At 43.9% G+C, this 22,714-nt stretch overlaps 1 protein-coding gene across 1 annotated transcript in view; it reads left to right on the top strand.

Annotated features, from left to right (window-relative positions):
• Window positions 1-9,709, top strand: part of CFAP299 (cilia and flagella associated protein 299) — a 223,748-nt gene extending 214,039 nt beyond the window's left edge. The window contains 2 exon segments of the mRNA XM_056327477.1: window positions 7,147-7,276; window positions 9,629-9,709. Coding sequence (XP_056183452.1) covers window positions 7,147-7,276; window positions 9,629-9,709 — 211 coding nt within the window.
• Window positions 9,710-22,714: the final 13,005 nt, after the last annotated feature.

The following is a 22,714-nucleotide window of genomic DNA, read 5'->3' as shown; positions in this document are numbered from 1 at the left end:
AGTTGGTAAGGTAGCACAGAGAGGCACAGGATGAGTGTCTGAATCCCACTGTGCCTGTAGGATACCCATGTGAGGGTGTGTATGCGGACAGAGCAGATGTATCATGTGCTCATTGTGTTACACCTCTTTGAAGTTGTCTTTGATTCATAGATAATTCAGGACCAGAAGAAAACTTACCTGATGACTAAGCTCTGTGCAAAGAATTGTTCAACGGGCTCTGTCTGTGTGTGTGAAAGAGGGGAAAAAAATCCAGCCTTTTGAGATGCTGGTAGACAGACCAACAAGATAAACTATACAGCAGCTGTTAATGGGGACAGATAGGAGAGGTGTGTGCTGGCAGTAACTGAGAACATAGATAGTACTGCGTTTTTCAATATAAAAATGACTATTTTATATGAAGATTGGAGGTTATTATTTTGTCAAGAAATAGGCTGAAAAACAGAATCGCGGGACAAGAGCATCTTTTGGCTGTGGGGATTCCAACTCTCTTGTGTAGCAGAATTGCTTTCTGAGTCCTCTTTGTGTTGCTGCTGTTCTGACTAAGAAGTGTGCCAAGCCGTAATAAACTCAAAATGCACCATTTAGTTAATGCATCGATAGGAGCTGCATACAGTAGGAAAGCTTCAGACGTACAGCCTCCTTGAGGCACTTCTAGCTTACATCGTAGGACTGAGATTTGTGTTATGCTTTTGTGCAGTCTAGATGTACATTTCCCAGGCAGTGTGGGTTTATAGTTCGGTGAAGCTCGTACCATCCCATTAGCCATCTTGCATTTATCTTCACCGCCTTTCCGTGCATTGCCCTTCACGGCATGCCCATGAACTCATGAGAGCTGACTTAGAGACTTGCTGAGCAGGCATCCGGTTTCATATCAGGTCAACAGAAGTTGCAGGTGCTCATCATTTTTGCATAACACACTCCTTTTTCCTCCTTGATATAGGGAGAAAGGGCCAATCTTAGAGGCAGACCCTAGGCAGGAAGTGGAGCAGCCGTGTGCCTTGAGGGGTTGTTGGGAGGGGAGGGTAAGGTCAAAGGGTTACAGTGCTGAGAAGAGCTCTGCAAGCCCTTTGATTTCAACAGTTGCTCCAGCACACCACCGCCACTGTTAAATTAAAAGAGGCCTAAAGCTGATCTCCGTGCCCCACTGGACACTTCCTCGCACTCACTGTGCATAATGTTTGTCATCAGTTTTTGTGGCAGGGTCCCCTGCGCAGAGCACTTGGCTGACTGCACATCCTCACAGCACTAGTTTTGTGGTGTCACATCAGGATCTCAATCGTCCCACGGAGCGTTGAGTTCATCACCCTTTTGCTCTGGAATCACAAGGGAACAGGAATTGGCATGGACGTGCTCCTTTCAGAGCTCTTCTTGCTGAGTGTCACCTATGTGTTTTTTTAGAAGAAACGAAGTGAAGGAAGGGAAAAGGGAAAAAAATATTTGTTTTTAAAGCCATACAAAAAGGGGGCAGTCAACAGCTCAGGGAGGTATTTTCAAACTCTTGCTATTCTTAAGCTTCATTGCCATGGAGTAGTTGTCATACCAGTGACGAGCTGTGATGTGTTAGTTCTTGTCCTATGCTTGTTGAACATACTGGGTGAGCAACAGCCCTCCTGCAACCGGTGGCAGCTTTGCTGCTGTTCTCTGTTGAGTGGAATTTTAGGGATTGCTTGGGAGAGATGCACAGGAACAGCTGTGTTCAGGAGTTGCTGGCCACAAAGCGTTGCTGCAGGAGCTGTCCAGATTTGAGCCAGAGGGAGAAGCTGCACCTCTGCTAGGCTCAGACATATCCGGTGCTAGCTGGTGCAGTGCTCATTTGTAAAACTGCCTTGCAGCAATCAAATGTCATTGCTGACCCTGGTGATGATGGGGCTGTTTCCCAAGTTCAGAAATGATCCACAGTGAACTACACTAAATGTAACTGCTAAATGGCAAAGGCAGGCTAAAACAGTCTTAAAGTTTATTTCTGGCTGCAGCGCTGAACATCCTCTTACCATGCTGGTTCTGAGCAGGGAAGCTTGGCCACAGATTAGAAGCAGAGATCCCTATTACTCCCAGTGCCAGGAATATAAAGAGGACACATCAGACGCTTGCTGTCTGCTACAGTGACTCCTGCTTTGTACCTGCATGTGCAGCAGGCAGTGCTGTGCTTTTCCACTGTCTCTAGGAAACCCAGGCATGAATTGGTCCTACAGCCAGATGCTCATTTCTAACAATTTTATACAAGAGTTCATTGGAATTACTCCTGATGTACAACCAGCTTGCAAGATCAGCCACCTGAGTTTAGCTAAATGCAACAGTTTTAATTCAGTAGTGACAGTGTAGCACAGGTAAGCAGGAAAAAAAATCACCAAAATAGCTACTGTGGACAAATCAAAGCCTTGGTTTTCCAAAGTACTGTAGCATATCTCACCCTACTCTGGCAATCATTTGATAAACATAATTATATTTCAGCCAAAGCTGCTTCAAGATGAAGAAGAAAAGCAAAACGCAGCATCTTTAAATTTCTTAGGTTGAAAAAGTAGCTTGTTCTTGTTTAACTAGAGGTCTGTGACATGCATCTTATTATGAAACAGTAGTTGGCATGGAGTCAGGCATATGTGCTCTATTACATCGTGTCGTGTCCCACCAAGGCATTGACCTTATTTGCACCAGAAAGTTGTGGAAGGACTGACAGGCCAAATCCCATTCAAGTATGTTGCTACTTTGTCATATTTGGCAAGCGTATGCAGAATGCCAGTTTCCCCCCATTAGAACGATTACCAGAGTGCTCCTACTGGAGGGCAGAAAGAAAGAGAATGCCAGGATAAAGGTGCTTCTGCTTCTTTTTATCGCCAGTTCCAGTCTTCTTTGTTGTCCTGCATGCCCCTGTCTCCCTTGTCTGCACCTTTCTGCTGCTGCCCAACTAAAGCAAGCTGGTCTGTAAACTACCAGGAGGAGGTCTGAAGCCAGATAGTTTGCATCGCAAATTCGTAGAACCACAAACAGAAAAAAGCTGTTGAGCCATCATTGTTTATAATTAGTTTTTGACTGAAGTCCCAGTCTGCTATAGGGAATGGTTTTATCTTTGTGTATGTGTGGGTGGGAAGAGAGAAGTAGAGAACTGAATCGAGGAACCAATCCTTATCCTGAGGGGAAGAAAGAATAGGGTAGTATAATCTAACCCTACGGGATCAAAGGTGGGGCCAACACAGACATAAACACCTTTACACTATGTTCTGTCTCCCTGATTTTGCTGATTTAAATAGTAAATAGTAAGTTGGGATAACAAAGCTGTTACCCTGCAGATGCACACCTTCTTTTGGTCAGATGGTGATTGGCAGCCCTCAGTTTGTTCAGCGTCTGGAGTGCTCTCTGATCTGTCCACCTCTGATGCACCGTGTCATTTCAAACCCTGGAATAAGCTATGTAAGAAGTTCTTCCATCACAGCTAATTTCCTACTGCAGAATAAGGGGAAAAGGGGGACAACCACACTGAGGCATCAAAATCCAGTTTGAAACCTTGCCAAGGATTTGCCTCTAGGAAAACAGTTGTCTAGCTCCCTAAATGTGAGCAGCCACAGGTCTCAAACCAAAGCACCCCGTCTCCTGGCTGGACCTGGCAATTGGGACTCTGTGGTTCTGCCATAGGCCCATGTATCCTAGGGGAAAATCTCCAACATCTTTTGTGCCCTGGCTCCCCCCAGCACTGATGAGCTGTTATAAATTCTGCCTTACATCTCACAAGAATGTCAAGTGGTTTAATGCATGTTTACAAAAGGACCCAGAGATTTTGGGATGAAAGACATTCTATAAGCACCATATGGTTTGATGTGCTGCCATCCTGGTACCCAAAGGATAACTTCAAGGGCACAAAACCCTGTATTCAGACTCCTGTGTTCTTGGAGGGCATCTGCCTGCCTGCAGAATGAAACTCCACTCAGAACAGAATTAGCTGATGAATGAAAAAAAACTGCCTCATATTTTAGTCTGTATTCCCAAACACAGCATGTTACTTGTTATATATATCACTGCACCAACAAGTCATTGTCTAAAGAAAAAATGATGAAATTAACAAAAAAAGCCAAGAGGTATTCTTATTGCAGTTGGACTATGGACACTGCTAAGTCTCTCATACTCCACAAACTTAAGTGTGATGCTGAAAACTGTCACATTTGTTCCAAAACACATGGTAATCAAACAAAATAATAGTAGAAAAAATGTACGCTGAATTTCTTTTTTCTTTGGCATTTGGTCATGTTGATCTGATAGCATGTTTTTGTCTCAGGATAATTTAAATATTTAGACACATGGAATTCCACTAACAAAAGTTAGTTTGGTTGGATTTGGATTGTAGTAACTCCTAAATAGCATTTACTGCTGAAGTTTAGTTTCATATTTATTCTAGAGAAAGAAACACAGATGAGATGGGATTCCCTAGGTCCTGATTTCTAGCCCCCTCTTCTTGCAGCAGCCTCATGGTAGAATGTATTGATTATAGTGAGCAAGTTTTACCTTAACAGTAACTGGCAGGGGAGAGACTGCTCCAGAGCAGCCTTCTCCAACCCCTTGCCCCTCTGGTCAAAACTTTCTTCTGACCTCCTGCCTGTTTAGGCAGTATTAGGAGTATGTCCTGCTAGTGTGTATTACTTTGTCCTCCCGGTAATGCTGTCCTCTGCCTGCAGCAGCCCTTCTCGTCCTACCTGCTGAAGGTGGGTGTGAGGCTTGCTTGAATCTCTTGATGTCATCAGTTTTCAGTGAAGAGCATGAATAAAGGTATGCAGGGGAAATTTCCTTTCACAGCCAGACATCTGGGCTTCCTTAAAGCAGCTGCCGTCTCACTGTCTGCTGGTCTTTGTTTTAGAGAACATAGGAATGCCAAGAAGCTCGGGGCTTATATGTGGGAAAGGCAGTGGGAGCATTGCACGGGACACTGCCCCATTCCCTTTAGGCCTCAGTACAGGGTTCAGAGAGATTCACTTCGTTTTGCTAGTGGGTTTGGCATTTACGTCTCACATCTAAGCACATGATGAAAACTAATTTGTCATGGAGTGAAAGAGAACATAACAAAACTGTTTGTGCTAGACATTGATTTCCCAGAAGAAAGGCTGTCTGAGCTCTGATTTTGTCCTCATTGGCTAAAATGGGGAAGTATGGTAGGAGAGGGACTGGAAACTTGGCAAAATGCAGGAAGTTTTTATCTGACAGCTAACTGACTATTTCCACCTTCAGACGTTTAATTTTTTTAATGAATGTGAGGAAGTCTTAGCAGAGAAGAGAGAAGTCCCCCTCTCTGCCTCAAGATAATGTAGAGGAATTCCTTCCTAATCTGGTAGCAGTCTTCCACCAGAAACAATCTCTATTTGGCAATTGGACTCATTAACCAAGTTGTGTCCTGGGAAAAACTGTATGGATGAAATAAGGTACTGAGTAGAGACTTAAAAGAATCTGTGTATTTAGTCTGTGTATAAGTTTGTGCATGTTCTTATTCTTGGATCTAAACAATGAATGAAAAAAATCTTGTTTGCTACTTAATACAGGTATTCTGGAGCATTAAATAATTCTATGGATGACAAATTAAAGTGACCGATTAGCATATCAAAGCAAAGAAGTTATTACTGCTAAGCTGAATGAATTGTGTCCACCCACCTTTCACTCACTTTCTGCAGGCATCTAAGCGTTAGGCTGAGTGAAGTTCCAGATGGCAGCTTCTACTTGCGCTGACTCACTCACTCGAGGACGCAACTTTGAGCTGAGCACATTCTACATTATCTGCTTGTAATCCAAGGCTATTGAGCTCAGTGGCAAGTCACCCACTGGCTTCAGTGATGCCAGGGTGAATTCTGTAAGGGCATGATAAATTCATCTCCAAGTCAGTATACATTGCTCCATTCCTACCAGAGACATTCAGGATGTAAAAAGGTTTAGTATACTTAACAGTAAGGCCTATTGTTTTGCACTTTCAAAGTGAGGAAGAAATCAAGATGCTTTAAAAAGCAGAACCATCTATCTAGCTGGAATGGAGTACGCTTTCAGAAGGCAGGAAAATTAAAAGGTATTTTCAAAATTTCTTGAATCCTCCTTACACAGAGTGATTTCAAGGGTTCCTCCCCTCTCCTCTGTCTTTTGCAAAAGATGCACTCATCTGATCAGCAGCAGAAATGCAGTGCGCCACTTCAGTGATCAAATGAGTATCCCAGCATGGTATGTGTAGCAGTGCCATTGCACTGTGCAATTTGTAGGTACATCTGATCTGAAATCTGATCTGAAAAGGTTTCTGAACAAATACTAACAGTGGGCATGCCTGTTAGTTGCCTGTGTAGCAAGTACAAAGCCCAGAAGGGCTGAGGTCAGGTGCTAAAAGGTTTGAGAAGCCAAACAACAACAGTGTGAGAAGGCTCCGGGAGTTCCAGCTCTTCTGACTTGGGAGAGAGGCTGATAAACCGCTAAAACCCTCCTTTGTCTATTTTGTGTTTGACATAGCAGGCTGATTCCTTTTGACTTTTGTTTAGCACCAGACATTTTGGGAGCTAGCAAGCACAGTCAGACTGATCGAATGGTTTGCTCCAGAATCAATCCCAGGCTGACACCTGCAGCTCTTGAGGGAGCTGGGATTTTCCTCAGGGAGCTGGAGTTCAGCCCCACCCGCCACCCCCCGCTGTATCTGGCTCATAAGGAGACTTCCAAAAACTCCTTACTACCAGAATTATATTAAAAACAAGAGAAAGGAAAGCAGCAAGGCAGCAAGAGAGTTCCAGTGAGATCCTAAGGGGAAACTGTTGGTTCCCACATCTGGTTTGCAGATCTGTGGTGGTCTGGGAAGCCCTTTCAGGTGGTCTCCAGAGCTGTTTCCATCACAGTGGTAGTTCTCAAGCACTACCACTTCCCACTAGTTATACCCAGGCTCTGAGTCTCTTAGTAACACTAGTACTGAGTGGATGAGGAGATAGCTAGGGGCCTTGGTTTTGGTTTGCCAGAGATCAGACATGTAGAGCCACATTTGGGCAGGTTTTCTAATATTTAGAGGGCTTCTGCTCCTCAGTGGATCTGTCTGGCTTTCAGAGGGAATCAGGAACTACTCAACATGAACAAGGAGGTCAGAATCTGCCCTTTAAGCTGAAAGAATGACATCCATTAAAAGTACTGAACTTCTGTTTCACATTTTCACAGCTTTTACAACTGGGATAGAAATGTCAGCACTTCAAATTCCAGCGCAAATTACCAAGTGATTGCCGAAAATGCCTGTGGACTACTCTTCAAGAACAAAAATGATAGGAAAATAATAAACGTGGATCCCAAGGTAAATGTCTTCCTCCCTGCCCCAATATTCTAAATAGCCTTTATGCAGTGGAGCTTGACTGCTAAACTGTTGAGTCCAATTGCAAATAGTGTCTTTATCAATACACACCTAGCATTTCAGGCTCACTCAGACATGCTGTTGCCCATGTTAACACAGCCGCTCTGGTCCCTGTCAGGATAAACTTAGCATAGCTTGTTTATGACTGAGTGTGTCTAGGTCTTTCCGTTGTGACGACAAACATCAGAACCTGAACTGACGGATAAAATGGTGAGATTTCCAAAGCAGGGGTTCTTTTACACCCTGCCCCTTTGCCTGCCCTTTTTTCTTTCCAATCAAAACTGTCGCCACTACTGCCAGGACAGGCTGCAGGCCGAGGCTACGTCCTATTAATTGAACTGCTGAGAAGTGCTAAGGAAAGGGAAGCACAGGAAAGGGAATGGGCTGAGGAGGGAAGCAGGACTGACTGGAAGATGTGAGGACCAAAGCATGGGAATATATAAGCAGGTACATCTGATGTCGAATGACACTGTGTTTTACTCAGAGGATGACACACATGTCTCTAACTAAAAGGAAAAAGTACTAAAATGTTGGTGATGTCCTGGGGCTGCTGGTCCCTGTATCCATCTCCTCTTAAAAATCAGACCTTTATTATGAAACATGCCTGCAGGTGGATAAAAATAAATACATATTTGATAAAAATAAATAAATATTAGGGTACTTTGAATCAAAAGCTGCAACCTGAAGGAACTGTAATGTCCCAAATCCTGGCAAGGCCTGCTGAACACCATCAAATACAGAAAGCAGAATCGGTTTCTGCATCTGAAGTGCGGGCCATCTTCTACCTCAGCACTTTTGCAGTGGTGAACTGAAACTGGCAGAGTTCCTTTCCCAACTGCACATAATCCTTGTTCTTGCTCCTTAATACAAAAGATTTGAGAAGTCCTGAGGAAGGCAGCCCCATTAAGGTAGTTTAGTTCCTGTAGCAGATTGAGATCATCACGGGCGTAAGGGTCAAACTTGGATTTTAAGCCCTGTCACTTACAAAAGAGAAATCTGACACTAGATGCATCTTCTTGTGGAGAGCTGTGTTTCTCCAGCATGCAGTAAATCAGAAGGACTTATGACTGAATAAAAGAAAGGAAAATATTTGTGCCTCGGTAGTGCTATAAACTGGATGAATGTTGTGGTCTCTGTGTCTCTCATGCATAACTGACAGCACAAACGTGTGCTTTGCTTTCACCTAAAAATGGCTCTGAGCCTATTATTGCTGAAGTTGTTTGGTCTCTACCGTTTTGTTTACATAGCAGTTGAATCCGAACAAAGCAAATGCTCAAATCGTACCTGGATATCCCATTTTCAGCCATGGTTGAAAGCTGATTATATTGCCGTGGGTAATGTTACAGACAGCTTCCCTCTACAAGAAGCCATGTTCCTCTGGTGCCAACCGCGCTTTTTTAAACTTTACAACTGAAGTCCTTGGACTATAGTTAGATGTGATAAACACACCCAGGCTTTGGTTACTTTCCAAACCAACATGAACTAAGCTGGGCAATAATCGGGTTGGATTTCTACAGAACTGATCTAGGATGATGGTTTCTTTGATGTGCTTCCCATAAGAGATGGTCACATATGAATAGTAACACTACAAAATATCAAATTATATGCATTTCAAAATAAGTGCATTGGTTTGTTAGAAATTGAAAAATGCATACCTAAAAATGTGTTTGGTTGCATTGAAAGTGGGCCACCAATCCAACTTCCTGCAGCTGCAGAACATCTGTAACAAATAACCAGCTCTTTAGTGTCTACGTGAAAGATCCTCGTGTGCCAAGAGTCACACTAAGAAGCACTTGTGTGTGTACATTGCATCCCCCTACGGGTTGCCGGGCACAGGCCTGTGAATCCCCATGAGATCCATCTGGCTTTGGATTTTCTGTAACACTCACTGATAGAGATCAAGCTTTTGAGGAGTGCTTGCTATGGGCCAAACCGAAATCAGCACAAGTTCTCTCTTGTGGGGTTAAGTCTTGAACAGACTTTAGGACCAGCTGCCTGATCTTTGCAAGCAGGCGTCCTCTTTGACCAGTTGCTTGTCCACTTGTTCCTGGTTGTATTTTAGCTAAAAGAACTCTTATCACTGTCTTTGCATCTGCTAAAAGCCTTGCAGGAGAAATGGAACTGTCTGGTGCCAGGACATTCATCTTCAGTGAGAAATCCCCACCCTCAGAGCTAGCTGCATTCATCAAACTTTATGTTCTGAGGGAAGAAGAAGAAAATTAATGACATAAAACCCAGGTCTTTTCTCTCTCCTGACCAGGTATCTGTAATATTCTGTGTTTCAGGCCTACTCAGGAGACGACATGGCCACCAGTTGAAACCGATCTTGATCTCTATGTTGTTATCTATGACCATATCATCAGAAGAGGGACCTAAGGTCCATCTGTGTGGCTCTTCTCCCAGTGATTTGTTTAGCTATTTTAAAGTCCTCTGAAAGAAAAAGAAGCGGTTGAAAGATCTTTACGTGGTGTTCAGGGGTAGAAAGAGGGATTTTTATAGGGATTTAGAGTTGGTTTGTGCTTTGCCCCCTAAGGGATATAAAGTGGAAGGAAGACCTCGTACAGGCCGTAGAGTCCGTATGTGGGTCCCTTGTTTGTCCTTGGGGTATGTGAATTGCAAAAGCACCTAAAGGTAAGACAGAAGGCTTGGACCCAGCTTTTTGCTATTACTCCTAAGGCAGCAGGGTGGCTGGGACAGAGATGCTGCATTCTTTCCTGGAGTAAAGAAAAGAAACTACTGTTCCATAGCCCCTCAGCAACGGGATGGTTTAAATTCTTCCTGGGAGACTCTTTTCTAGGTTGGCGTGGACATCTGTTGAGCAGCTAACACCATGTAATGTGGACCAAGCCATTCACAGGGTAGCAGGGAGAAGTTGTACCACATAGGCCAGTAAATGTAAAGAAATCTGCAGTGTTTTGATGGCATTAATGGTTCCTTGAAAGCCACTTTTCATCCATTCCTGCTCTTGGTGCTGTTCTAGTACCAACTTGCCAGAAGTTCAGGCAGCAACGCAATGGCCTAAGGGACTCCCTTCCATTCCTGGGGCACTTGGGGAAGTTGCCCGTACTTACATGACCCAGCTGGTATACCAGCAGCGTAGCTGTCTGCTTACCAGAGAACTGGAAAATGGCACAGAGCTAAGCAGCAGAAAGAACTAGCAGGAAGCAAAAGCGGGAATTACAAAGAAAAAGGATGTGGAGGTGAAGGCAGAGGAAACAAAGGTAGAAAGTGACTGGATAAAATTCCCTGGACCTTTAAGGGGACTGCATGATTATAGTGATCTTTTCTGGACTCAATACTGTGAATTTGTGAGGAGGACAAGTTAGGCAACTCGGACGAGAAAAAAGATGGTAGCAGCACTGCTAGGCTCACCATAGGGCGAGGTTTACCTGCCGGCCTCATCGCAAGCCTGTTCCCTTTGGAAAAGGCTGAGCGCCTTTGGTCTTAGCAGTTGGTGTGTTAAAGATCCCTTTACTGCAAGGAGAGGGAGTGTTCCAACAATTACAAAGTGAAAGTTGCTACTTCAAAGCTGCAATAATTTGGGAGAGACTTAGAACCCTTGTTTTCTTTCTGGTAAAACTTTAAAAGTTATGAAGTTCTGCCATTTCCAAAATACAATAAAATCTTTTACTGTGACAATTTGCTTTTACATTGAGTGCTTCACCCCACAGCACCCTGAGATTTCTGCAGCAGGTACGCAAACTGGAGGTTAGTTTACTGCTCCCTGACCTGCAGCTGGGCTGCGGAGGATGCTGCCCGCCGCCTGCCCGCGCCGCCGGCCCGCTCCCCCGCTCCCCCGCCGCCGGCCTGCTCCCGGCCCGCTCCCCCGCTCCCCCGCCGCCGGCCCGCTCGCCCGCTCCCCCGCTCCCCCGCTCCCCCGCCGCCGGCCCGCTCGCCCGCTCCCCCGCTCCCCCGCCGCCGGCCCGCTCCCCCGCTCGCCCGCTCGCCCGCGGCTCCGCTGCCATCGCCGGGTCAGCAGAGCCCCCTAGCGCCGGCGGAGCGAACGCCGGCAGGGGGAGCTTCCCGGCCCGCGGCGGGCAAAGAAACCCAGCGCCCGCTGGAGCCCCTGGCCTCGGAGCCGCTGGCCTCGGAGCGGGTGCACCCAGCGTACAGCCCGAGCCTCCGCCCGGGGCTGTGGGCGGAAGGAACTGCAGTCCGAGCCTGCGTAACCCTTCGGTTTTGCACAGGGCCGTGCGCTGGAAACTGAAGTCTCCAGAGGGAAGCGCTTGCGCTGTTAGGGCAGGCTGCTCCTGACCTTGGCGCTTCCAGGTGTTTCCTTCGGGCAGCAGTACCGCTCCTTGCATCGCACCAGAAAACAGAGCTTCTGCCGTGGAGCCGACTTTGCTTTGCTGCCACTGTGTTGTGAGGCAGCGCAAGGGAAGGGCCAGCTACTGACCTACCGCTATTTTTTGTAGCATTGAAGCAAGGTTGCCTTTATTGTACAGCTTAGAGTTTGGGATATGTTTTTTTTCAAGGAAAAATTCAAAACTCCTGAACCATTTAAAAAACATTAGGGTTTGCCTCTCGAGCAGTGGAGATGGAGAAATTCCCATTATGAAGGCTGGTAGAATGGACAATTGGCGGAAAGGGTATGAATTCTGGTTTTCATTCCTCTCAACAAATGAATTATAATTTTTATTTCTTAATGTAATCAGATTTTAAAGTAATGTTGAAAAACCTGAAGTTGGAAAGTGGTCCCTGGAATTTGGAGAACATTATCTCAGCATCATAATAGATAAAAAATAAAATTAAGTAGAACATAATAGAAGTAAATTTTCAACTTTAGAAGTTATTTCTACAAATTCAGTTTCCTTTGTTTTCATGTTATTAATTGATGCTCTTGACTCAAAAGAAGAGCAGGAAGTCTGGGAGAACCCTCTGTCTACATCTGCAGGAAGATGGAAGGAAATTTGGATCTAAGTGGGCTTTACGTGTTTTCAGGTCAGCGAGTGCATTGCTGCACTGTACATCTCTAAAGATAAACTACTGAAAGGCTGTAAAGATGTAGGAAGCCTCCTTTTTTGCAGTTGGTGCTGACCACCTATGGAATTGTAATTTCATGCTATTTCTGAAGTCAGTGATAAACTTCATTTGCAACAAAAAATAAACTGTAATATCTGCAGCAAAAGAATGGTATTCACTGAGCAATTCACAGAATTACTGGCTCCTCAGTAAACTCATTTGATTCCTTCCCACCCATCTTTGCCTATAAGCTAATCTCCTGGTGTTCTGTCTCTTCTGACATTCAAAACCTAGGACCCCAGAGTGTTACCATAAGTGAAAGCTCCCAAGTTACTTGTTACAGTCCTTTGCCAATCCTAACTGGAAGAAACTCAAGCTTCTGCTGTAAGCGAAAATCTGTCCCCAAAGACTTCTGTAATCTGGCTTGCATTTTAAAGGTTAATTTTCTTAGACAAACAGGATAGCACCTAAAAGCAACTAAGTGCTGTTACAAACAGGATATGCCTAAAAGCAACTAAGTGCTATTACAGTCCATTTCCCTAAAATGTCAGTGGTGGTTTTTCCCAACGTCTTGTCACTGGTCAGCCCTGGGTAGACACACAGTGAACTGGACATGCAAAACGTGGTAATCAAGAGAGAAGCTTTCCGAGGACTGATAAACACATGAAAACTTCCTGTAAACGTTCTTATGCTCTGTGATTTTTTTAGCAGAAACAAATGCAAACTGTCTAGCCTGAAATTATTGCTTGCTCTAAACATAAGGTGAATGGAAACATCTCCATTCTGTTTTGAAAAGAGACTCTGGTACCATCGTTCATTGGGACATTTACTGCAGGTACGGAGTTTGCAGACTGCCATGAGATAACTGATCTTAGGCGTTGATAGGAAAGTGCATGCTTGCAAAGAATCCCCAGAATTTAGATTTTATACGGGGTGGGGGGTGGGGGGGTTCAAGCATGTCTAAACTGTGTACATGAGTTATGGTCTACAGATTTTATTAGCTTGTGTTTGTTTTGGATTTTTATACTTCTTTACCTCCCCGCCAAAATCATAGTTTTGTTCTTTTTATGTGGAGTCTGGATCTTTGGTCTTGCAACAGCGTTTGGCACTGTTCTTCTTCTTCTTGTTGTGTTGGATAATAGAGTGAAGCTGAAAAGTAGCACGAGATTGGTGGTGAACAGCTCCATCCTGAGCGACGTGCAGAATCACAGCAAGAGTTATTATTTAGTACCATTTAGTTATTATTTAGTACCATTTTTATTTAGAAAAGTCATTTCACACCAAAGTCTGAAGTTCTTTCTTCTTCTTCTTAACTGTCACAACAGGATGCTTTGATGTAGTTAGAAACTTCTTGCATGATGTGAAATGAATTTCTGGTGAGTTTGGTGTGATTTTATGGAGAGGCATCAGCAGCTTTGCATTCTCTGACCAAAAGTGGTTTTGTGGAAGGCCAGCTGTCTGAGGACACCGAGCAATGGTGGTAATTAAGCTGCACTTTTGAATTTGGTAGCTGTACAGTAAGCTATCAGCTCAGAAAACACAGCAGCACTTCATGAACTCTAAGGTTTGTGATTCTAGCAGCAGCCTCACCAACCTAGCTGCATCTTCTGATGCTGCTAGAAGAAGCTGAAAGAAGAAGATGGGGTGGCAGTGCCATTTGAATAACTGACCTCTAGCTCATGTAAAGAACAAGATCTCCAAGCAGTGTACAGCTTGGTCATTGGATGTTCTCCTTTTGGCCACCAGCGAAAGAGGTTGTAGGGGAAAACCCTGCGTTAACTCCAACTCCCCACATACAGAAAAGAAACCAGATTAAAAATAAGTGAAACCTTTGGGCAATTCTCTGCAAGGCAGGCAGGGACAAGCAGTGCAGGCCAAGCCACTGTTCTCGCTGCAAAGAAAACAAAAACACAGGTGCTGGATGTACTGAAGCCATGCAGATTAGTCCTGTGTGCAGTACACGCTTTTTACAAGAAGAAAAAACATGACTCTTGTTATTTGGCTATTATTCGCTTGAGGCATGTTTTATTTCAGCTCAGCTCCAAGCAGAGTTATAACAGATCCCACAGCAGAAGTTCTCTGTGATGAGAGAAACATGTGATCTCGGAGTCCTAGAGAAGAAATTATGCTGGGAAGGCACCTCCAGCAGGAAGGCCAGTGCTGGAAGGCCAGTGCTGGCCACCTGAGCAAACAGCCAGTCTAGCAAATGTAAAAGAGCAAGCGTCATGGATGTATGTTAACAGCTATACACAGGAGTGGTTTGGTGCAAGTTTCTCACCATGACTCTGCCTAGAAAAAGGCTATTTTCTGTCCCCATCTCTTAAGGCCATGAGCAAGGACAGTCAAAGAGAGCAAGCACCACCTGGTAAAAGGGGAGAGCTGGCTCTGCACATTGCAGTTTGTGTAGCATGAACCCAAGCATTGCTGGCTGATGTGCTGTTTAGTGTTCTTCTGTGCTGGTTATGAACTTCACGATGTTGTACGTGGGAATGTGTATATAAGGGGTGCAGGCGAATGATACAGCTTAGGATAAGTGAGTCATTCAGAGCTGACTGTAGAGGATTCTGCTGACTGGGTCACAAAGACCAAGTCCAGTGAGAAAAGACAAGATTTCTCTGGAGTAATGGCTTCAAGGGGGGGGGGGGTGGGGGGGGGGGGTGTTGGTGGCAGAACAAGACACCTTATCATGAGATTATGGATCTACCAAGAGCAAGGGTGACTTTGGGGGGTTGGAGACATGCTGCTGGGAGTAAAGTTGGTGTCACTGACCTGAAGACTTGGTGGCAGGAGCCCTGCCACAGCAGAATACACAGAAGCCTATCCAAAATGGGCAAGCAGATGGTGTGGAGGGCTGGTGTGAGCCAGCCGAGGTGAAGCTGTAGAGGATATTCACTAGATGACAGCGAGGAGAGCTGGATGTAGGAGCCACAGCAGCGGAGATTGCTTTTATAAGTAAATTCTAGAAAGCCAGGCTACTAATAAGTGCAAGTGTGGGATTGGCCTTCACATGCTGAACAGATTTTGCTAATATCACTTTGTTATGCAAATACATAATTATTTAATTTTCCCCAGAAGGACTACTTGTGGTTTCCCCTTCCCTGGGACTTCCGAATGCTTGTGTGGAGGGCACAAATAACTGTGTGGTTACCAGGTACGTGCATTACATGGCAAGCTCTGAAAAAGTGGAAACCTGGAAGTTTTTGGTAGAGGTTTAAATAGCAATTTTGAAAGGGGCTGCTGGAGGGTGGTGAGGCTGGCCCTGATAATGGCACAGGTGTTGCTCATCATTTAAATAAACTTATTTAAGACTGAAGCCTACTGTGTGCCCGGGTCTAAGGAACAAAAAGGCTAGGTTGCTTCACTAACTGGAGACTCTGCAGTGGATCGAGGTGGAGCTGTACTAGCAAGGAGCCGCTAGGGCCTCGCAGAGAGGGAGCAGGATCCACAGACCTGACCGGAGCTGTGCTGGCTGTAGCTGGGAAGGAGGATGTTTGTGGATAACCATTCCTCGCTGATGCAGATGAGAACAAAGGAGAAGCATCCACTGACCCTCTTTTCCTATAGTACTGTGGTATAATAAGTATAGATGAGTGCTCAGCTTGGAAAGTCCTGCCCAATTGTAAGGCATGAAACTTTTGTATTACTAAAGGGGAAAAAAAAAAGTTGGGCTCTCTTATGCATAGCCAGAATTTCAGATAGTTTCAGTTTGATTTTGCCTCAAGTTTATCTGCCTGCAAGTGCATCTGTAGGTACACACATGTGCATGCACCAGCCAGAGTTTGGTGTCTACTTCTGGAGCAGCATTATTTGACCTTTTTGCATTTTCCCTGTTTCTTAATAGAAGAGGGGGGACAGGAAGTAAAAAAACCCTAAACCCCCAAACCAACAAAACTCCCAACAAGACAACTGATTATCTGTAGCCGTCCAAATTGTTATCTCAGCTCTGCAGATGGGAAATCTAGAGTGACTGTAATGGACGGGATGGAGTCACTCCATAATCATACCAGGGTGTATGCAGAATTTGTCCCATGTGGTGATGGTTATTCTTTTTGTCTGTCTGCATGTTTTGTAGCTTTTCATGCCCCGGCAGCTGTTTTGTGTAGAGACCTGCCCTCCAGACTGACTAAGACCTGATCTGTACATTTGTACCAAAATGATTTGTATGCTGTGCGGAAAGGCAGATGAGTTTATATGGATATCCATATAAATCCAAAGAAGTGATTTAGGAAGTTAGTGTTTCGAGTGTTTTTGGAGCCTGTCAGTATATCATACTGAAATGTTTGCTTTGTTTGCTTTGTTTTTATAAATACAGGAAAGGTAGGTAAGTTTTTATTCCATGCTTGCTTTGAAGATTATGCCATTGCACTGCTACATTTAGCAAACTGAGAGAGAAAAAAGGGGGGAAGAAGTAAAATAAGAAATTGATGCCGCATTTAGCCATCTCCATTAAAAATGCAAAATATGTAGTATTTCTGCACCAAGTTCAGACTAGATCTCATTCTGTGCAAATAATTTTTACTGCTGTTGCATCAACATCAGGGCTCAGCACATTCTTTAACATTTAGCCTTCTAAATGGCTTGTTTTGCCTCTATCAATAGAAAACTCAAAAAAGCCAATCAGGGTGCACATCAGTTGTCGCCAGGTGGACCCACATTCAGGGACAAGTTCAGGTATGTCATTCTTCAGCTGTAATTGGGACCAGTTCTGCTGACAGCTGAAAAGCTGAGATATTAAATTTAAGAACTGTTATTAACCATTTTTGTACTTCTTAAGTCAAAAGTGTACATGAGGAAACACATTACAGCTTAAATCGGTGAAGTAATACTAGTTTAATTAGCAAATGAGTGTTTTCTTAAGAGTCTTGGGGAAAAAAGTACTGCCAATCTTTGAAGCGTGACTATTATAATTAGTGAATCTGGGCTGTGTATATAACATTGAAATTGGTGAAGCCCTGTATTTTGTGTCTGCTGAGGATTTGACCCAAAAAAAAGACATTCGGCATTTGACTGCGTATTATTACAGAGCAAATGCAAGCTTTTGGCTCATATCAGTCAGATGCCAAGAGGTGTGTCAGCCTCCTGCACCTGTCCACTTATTACTGGCCTCCAAGTGGACTATGTCCTATCAATGTCAGCCTTCAGAGCCTGATTATTTAAATAGGTTTTCAGCTATCCAGATGGTAATGTCCTAACTTGGATATAGTGATTTTGTCGGAGACAGTGGCAGAACCCTGGCTGAAATTGAGGTAAACATCATCGACTGGTCTCTCATCTGCAAGTCCAATCAATTTATCACTAAAAGCAATCAGGTGGGTCAGACATGACTTGCCAAATCTGTGCTGACTGTTCCAAGTCACTTTCTTCTCCCTCATGTGCCCAGAAACACATCCCAAGAGGACATGCTCTGTGATTTTCCCAGAGACTGAAGTGAGGCTGTATGGTAGGCAACTGTTGGTACGCCTCCTCTTGACCATGTAACCCTGGCAGATCCAGCAGAGGAGACTTCCCCGCCACACCCCACCCCACCCCCACCCCCCCCACGTAACTCCACAGGCCCTTGTCTTTCCCATAGGAGGGCACAGATAAGCTGTTAGGGAGCTGCTTTACACCAACAGTTAACAGTGATTAGTCTCTGATACTCGGTGATCTGTTGCATGGACTGAGGTCATATTGGGTGAAACCAAGCCTGAACTTCCTGTTATTCTGGGAATAGATGCAGATCTGACCTTTTCATTTGGCCATTTTGGTAGAAAATATCAGAGCAGCACCATAGCTGTCCTATTTCTTCCTTCTTTCCAAAACGGAGCTGGCAGAGTCTCTTTAAAAAACCTTGCCATTTGTTTTTTGAAAGATAGTTGTTTATCTTGTTCCTTTTTTAACCAAGAACTAAACTGGAAGCACAGGAGATTGCTGCCTCAGTCAAAGTTAATGTTAATTTTGTCAGAGAATGAAGCACAGTAGTAAAATGTATCAGTAAATGCTGACCTCATTGTGTTATTAAGTATATTGGCCCTGTGAAACTTGGCCAATTGGTGCAGCCAGACACCCATCTGCTTCACTTGGAGCAGGACTTGGGCCACAAAGTACACTAAGAAAAACTGCAGAACTACATTTTCATTCTGAAAGTAGCACCAGTGTCAAAATATCTACTGAAAACCAAACCACAGGTTCTTTCCATAGGTCTCATTGCTGTTTGTAAGAGGTTAAAGAAACTGAGCTGAAAAGATGCCTGTGGAGAATTCAAGATGGGGATGTAGTCCAGCTGCAGTTTATTTCAACCAAAATATTACATTTTAAATGAAACTATTTTCTCAATTTGCCAGATCTCCTTGTCTACCTCTTAACATTTTAATACATCCATATCTTAGCAATAAACATTGTTAGATAGAAAGAAAAGAAACGGTGGCTGAGAGGATAGCAGGGTTGCTTCTCCCAACTCATCAAAGGCCATTAATGTGCAAACCAGTAGTGATGAGTATTCATCAACTGATGAAGGAAGATTTTTCTCCCCACAATCAGCAAAACCTAGTACCACTTTCAGATGCAGAGACTGCTGTTTGTGTGCCAAGACATATATTTTCAAAAGTGGGCAGTAATCTGGAGAGCCTCTTGTCCACGTATTCACCTGCACGCCCCTGAAGACGAAGGCTACAGAACCACCTTGAGGGCTCACGATCTAACTCAGGACTATTGTTTCAAAGTGTTATATTTCAGCCTTCGAAGTTGAAAGTCACAGCCGTACAACTCCAAGAGTGTCTTTGCGGTTGCATGGACAGCAAACCAGCTAACTAAAAGCTGAGTGAGTAGAATTTAGATCATTTCCCTGCATTGATGAGAAGAGCGTCATTGGCACCCAGTTGGAAAGCAGACATCTGAAGCTAGGTGTCTTAATGCACCATGTGTAACAGTGAGTGCTTATGGTGGTCCTCTGTTAGAATTCCAGAGGTACCCGAAGCGGTTGAGAATAGCAGGTCCGCTGACTCCCATTTCATCAAATCACCCTGCGCTTCTGCTGTAGTAGTTCAGTGGAGCTTTGAAAAAGAATCTTACTCCACTTCAATAATGCCTTGACTTGTGCTGAAAACCAGCTTCCTGGTGTATTTGCTGTGTGTACCAAGAGTCGCAATGCAAGCTTGTAGCCAGGAATGTTTTGTGCACATTTAATACGTGCTTCAAAAACTGCAATAAGATGGATTGAAAATGACCCTCATGATTTTTGAGCTGCTTAGTTTCAATTAAGGACAGCTTTTTCCTGCCAAAGCCTGGTTTGCTTGCTAGATAAGGACTGGCAGACTGCATGTTTCACAGTCGCTTACACAGAGCAGTGAGAGCTGAGGATGTTGAAGTGGGCTGAGTCCTTTCAGTGCGGCACCACAGTCTGTCTGTAGCACACTTACTGGGTGTGCATTGTCCTAACAGAAATAGTAATGCTGTCTCAGTCAGTAACACTGGGACAGTTCCCGGTTCTGAGGCGGTCGTACCAGCGAACTGACAGCTGGGATTAGCTGGTTTCTTGTTAGTCAGCCACAGCGGAAAGCTTACAAGAAAAGTGGGGTCATGAAGATTAAATCATCCTAAAAAGATAGGTAGTCCTTTCAGTTCAGGGTAAGCTCTGGTTTTGTGTAGTACATTGCTGAACTGCTGCATGGTAAGCCTGATATTTATTATTAGTAGAATTACGTTGTAATTTTAGCATGCGTGAGGGAGCAGGATGGAATTACAAGCGTGGACTCTGCTTAGACTGATACAAGTGTTAAACCATCCTGCTGGGTTTCATGGGGACAGACATATTGCACAAGGGAATATTTAATCTGCTGTGAAAACAGTCACTCAAGACCAGAACAAGGGCAGACTCTTCAGTGTCATCTGCCCCTTAGTGCCCCATGAGAGCAACATAAAGTAGTGGAGGATTACCTACAGGGAGGAGGGCTCTCTGCTGCAAAGCTGGGAGGGGTGCAGCTCCTCCCCTGTTTGGCAGGGTACAGAAAGGAACTTCCCTGCTCTCTGCATTGTGCTCTGGAATGGCTGCAGCAAGATGTAAAGCGTATAGGCCCCTTCCCTCCTACCAGAGCCCCAGCAGGCTAACACTGACTCAGGGCCCATCTTGCCACAAGTTACGAGCAGTACGTCACTGGAAGATGAAAAGCGAGGTCACATGTATTTGTATCCCCACCCAAAAAACTGCAGAGATAATGAGTCGTTGAGCTTTCAGTCATTAGTGGAGAAATTAAAGAAAGATTAAATGGATGTCAGTGTCTCATTCTTAATGTTCTTGATCTATTTTTAACTGGTTCTCAGTCCTTTTTCCTCTCTTTTCTAAGACTGGGTAGGGCAACAGCATAACATGCCCACGTTTGGCAGTACTGGTTGTACCATCCCTTCATCTAGGTCTAACTGTGCTGGGTGAGCTAGGCAGCCTAGACATTTGTCGCAGTGTGTCCTTTTCATGTTGCATCACTGTCCCAGCCCACTGGTGAATTACTTTTTTCTGCTCCTCATCCTGTCCCATAAATGCTATGTGCAAATACATTATTATAGGGTTGTGAAAGCAGCTGGAATTTGACTCTATTATCTAAATAACCCATTGAATTTGATCTTTCAGATTCTTTTTCCAAAGCCAAAAAGCAGTGTGCCTCCTGATTGGGAATACTGCATCTCTAAGAGGAAGGGGTGGTTTCAGTGGCCCTTACTGATGCTGACAATTATAAAAAAGTTCACTGACAGAACTGTTGTTTTGAGGGTGAGCCTGTGGGTGCCTTTACCTCTGTGGTATTTATAGTGGAAATACTGTGCTCCTCGATCAAGGCTAAGAACACAGCTTTGCCATTGCACGTGGTACCAGTACAGTTATATCTGTGGCTTCAGCGGGCCTCTTTCTTCTCTTGGAAATCAGCACAACTCTTCTGCAACCTGTGGGGTTAAACTGTAAACTCTCTGAGACACGGCTGAAGTTTGGTTCCCTGAACAATGCTAAACTTGCTAGTAAGTTGCAGCAGTTCCATGGAAGAACTGGAAAAACAATAGAGAAGTGCAAAAGCACCGTTATCTCGTAAGCCAGGTCTAAGGGTTTGCCAGCCCTTATTTACTAATGAGGAGTAACTCCTTACATGTACTGGTTTGGTTTGGTTTGGTTTGTGCAGTCATGGTGGTCTGACATTTAAAAAGCTTATGTCCAGTTTGTTCTAAGGATATTTTTTTCATTTGGGGAGCCACAGAACTACGTGTAACAAGCATCCCACCATGTCACAGGGACAATCCATAAAGCAAGGGGTATTTGAAACCCAGCGTGTTCTTCTGCGGCACTCTCAAAAAACTGCGATGGCCATCTAAAAAGGGGGATTCAGAGAAGACACCTAATGCCTTGAGGACTTCCTTTTTCCTTTCTGCCTGACACCAAGCATCCTCTTTCTCTCTCTTTACTGGCTTTAATAGGATTCTATAGGGCTAACTTTCTATTTTAAACACTTAACCACAGTCAAGTGGTGGGACAAGGCTCTGGGAGCCAAATTCTGAATTAATTTTGCATAAACAGAGCTTTCTGATAACATTGAAAAGTTTTTAAATAAAAGCTCAGCAAGGTTTAAGGGTGCTGGGACTTCCATGATGAACTTCAGCAAGTTTTTGTCTAATCCTCCTTTGCTTGAGTACAGTGTTAGATACATGCTGTCTCTGAGTAATTTTTTTTTTTGAACTGAAGTCATACTTGATTTACAGTGGTCCAATCTCAAAAGTCAGGCTGCAGTTTGCAAGACGCATTGGCTGTGAAAAACAGCACATTCTTCTGGCTAATTATTTGGTGCTGTAGGTTTAAAAGAGGATTCAGTTGTGGTTGTTTTATTTTAAGAGTTGTGGTGTGTTGTTGGGTTTTTTTTAAAATCGCATCTCTCATGAGCAGAAAATAACATGACCGAAGCAATTCCAGTATTTCACTTGCCTAAAGGTTCTTCTTTGGGACTGACAGTTCTGCTGTGGATATAAGCCAGAGATTGCTGCTTGTGCTGAACTTTTTAGCTATTGGTTCAAATAATTTTGTTTTCTTCCTGCAGAGATCCACACTGGTTCTATTAATTGTGTCCAAAAACTCAGTCATGCCTTAATGTTTTAATTACATACGTTTGCTTGTACGGCTTGTTCTTATAATCCAATAATATAAGTTTCTTACATAGAAAAGTGAAAAGCATTACTTACTATTGGCATTAATACTGAAATTGTGTGTGTTTGTACATATATGGATAATACTTTTAGATGCATGTGGCAAATTTGATACCTCAAAAGTGTTTGAAAATGAGATGCTGTATTTGAGTACTCAAATATAGAAGCATGTAACAATCTTTTGAAAATCTTCTTTCTTTCCTACCTGCCAGTAGGCACTTGCCTTTTGTAGTTACAGATGGGCATATTAAAACTGTTTAACATATT

The sequence above is a fragment of the Falco biarmicus genome, chromosome 1 (genome assembly GCF_023638135.1).
Source record: "Falco biarmicus isolate bFalBia1 chromosome 1, bFalBia1.pri, whole genome shotgun sequence".
Taxonomy (NCBI): Eukaryota; Metazoa; Chordata; class Aves; order Falconiformes; family Falconidae; genus Falco; species Falco biarmicus.
This window is presented reverse-complemented; position numbering and strand designations above follow the sequence as displayed.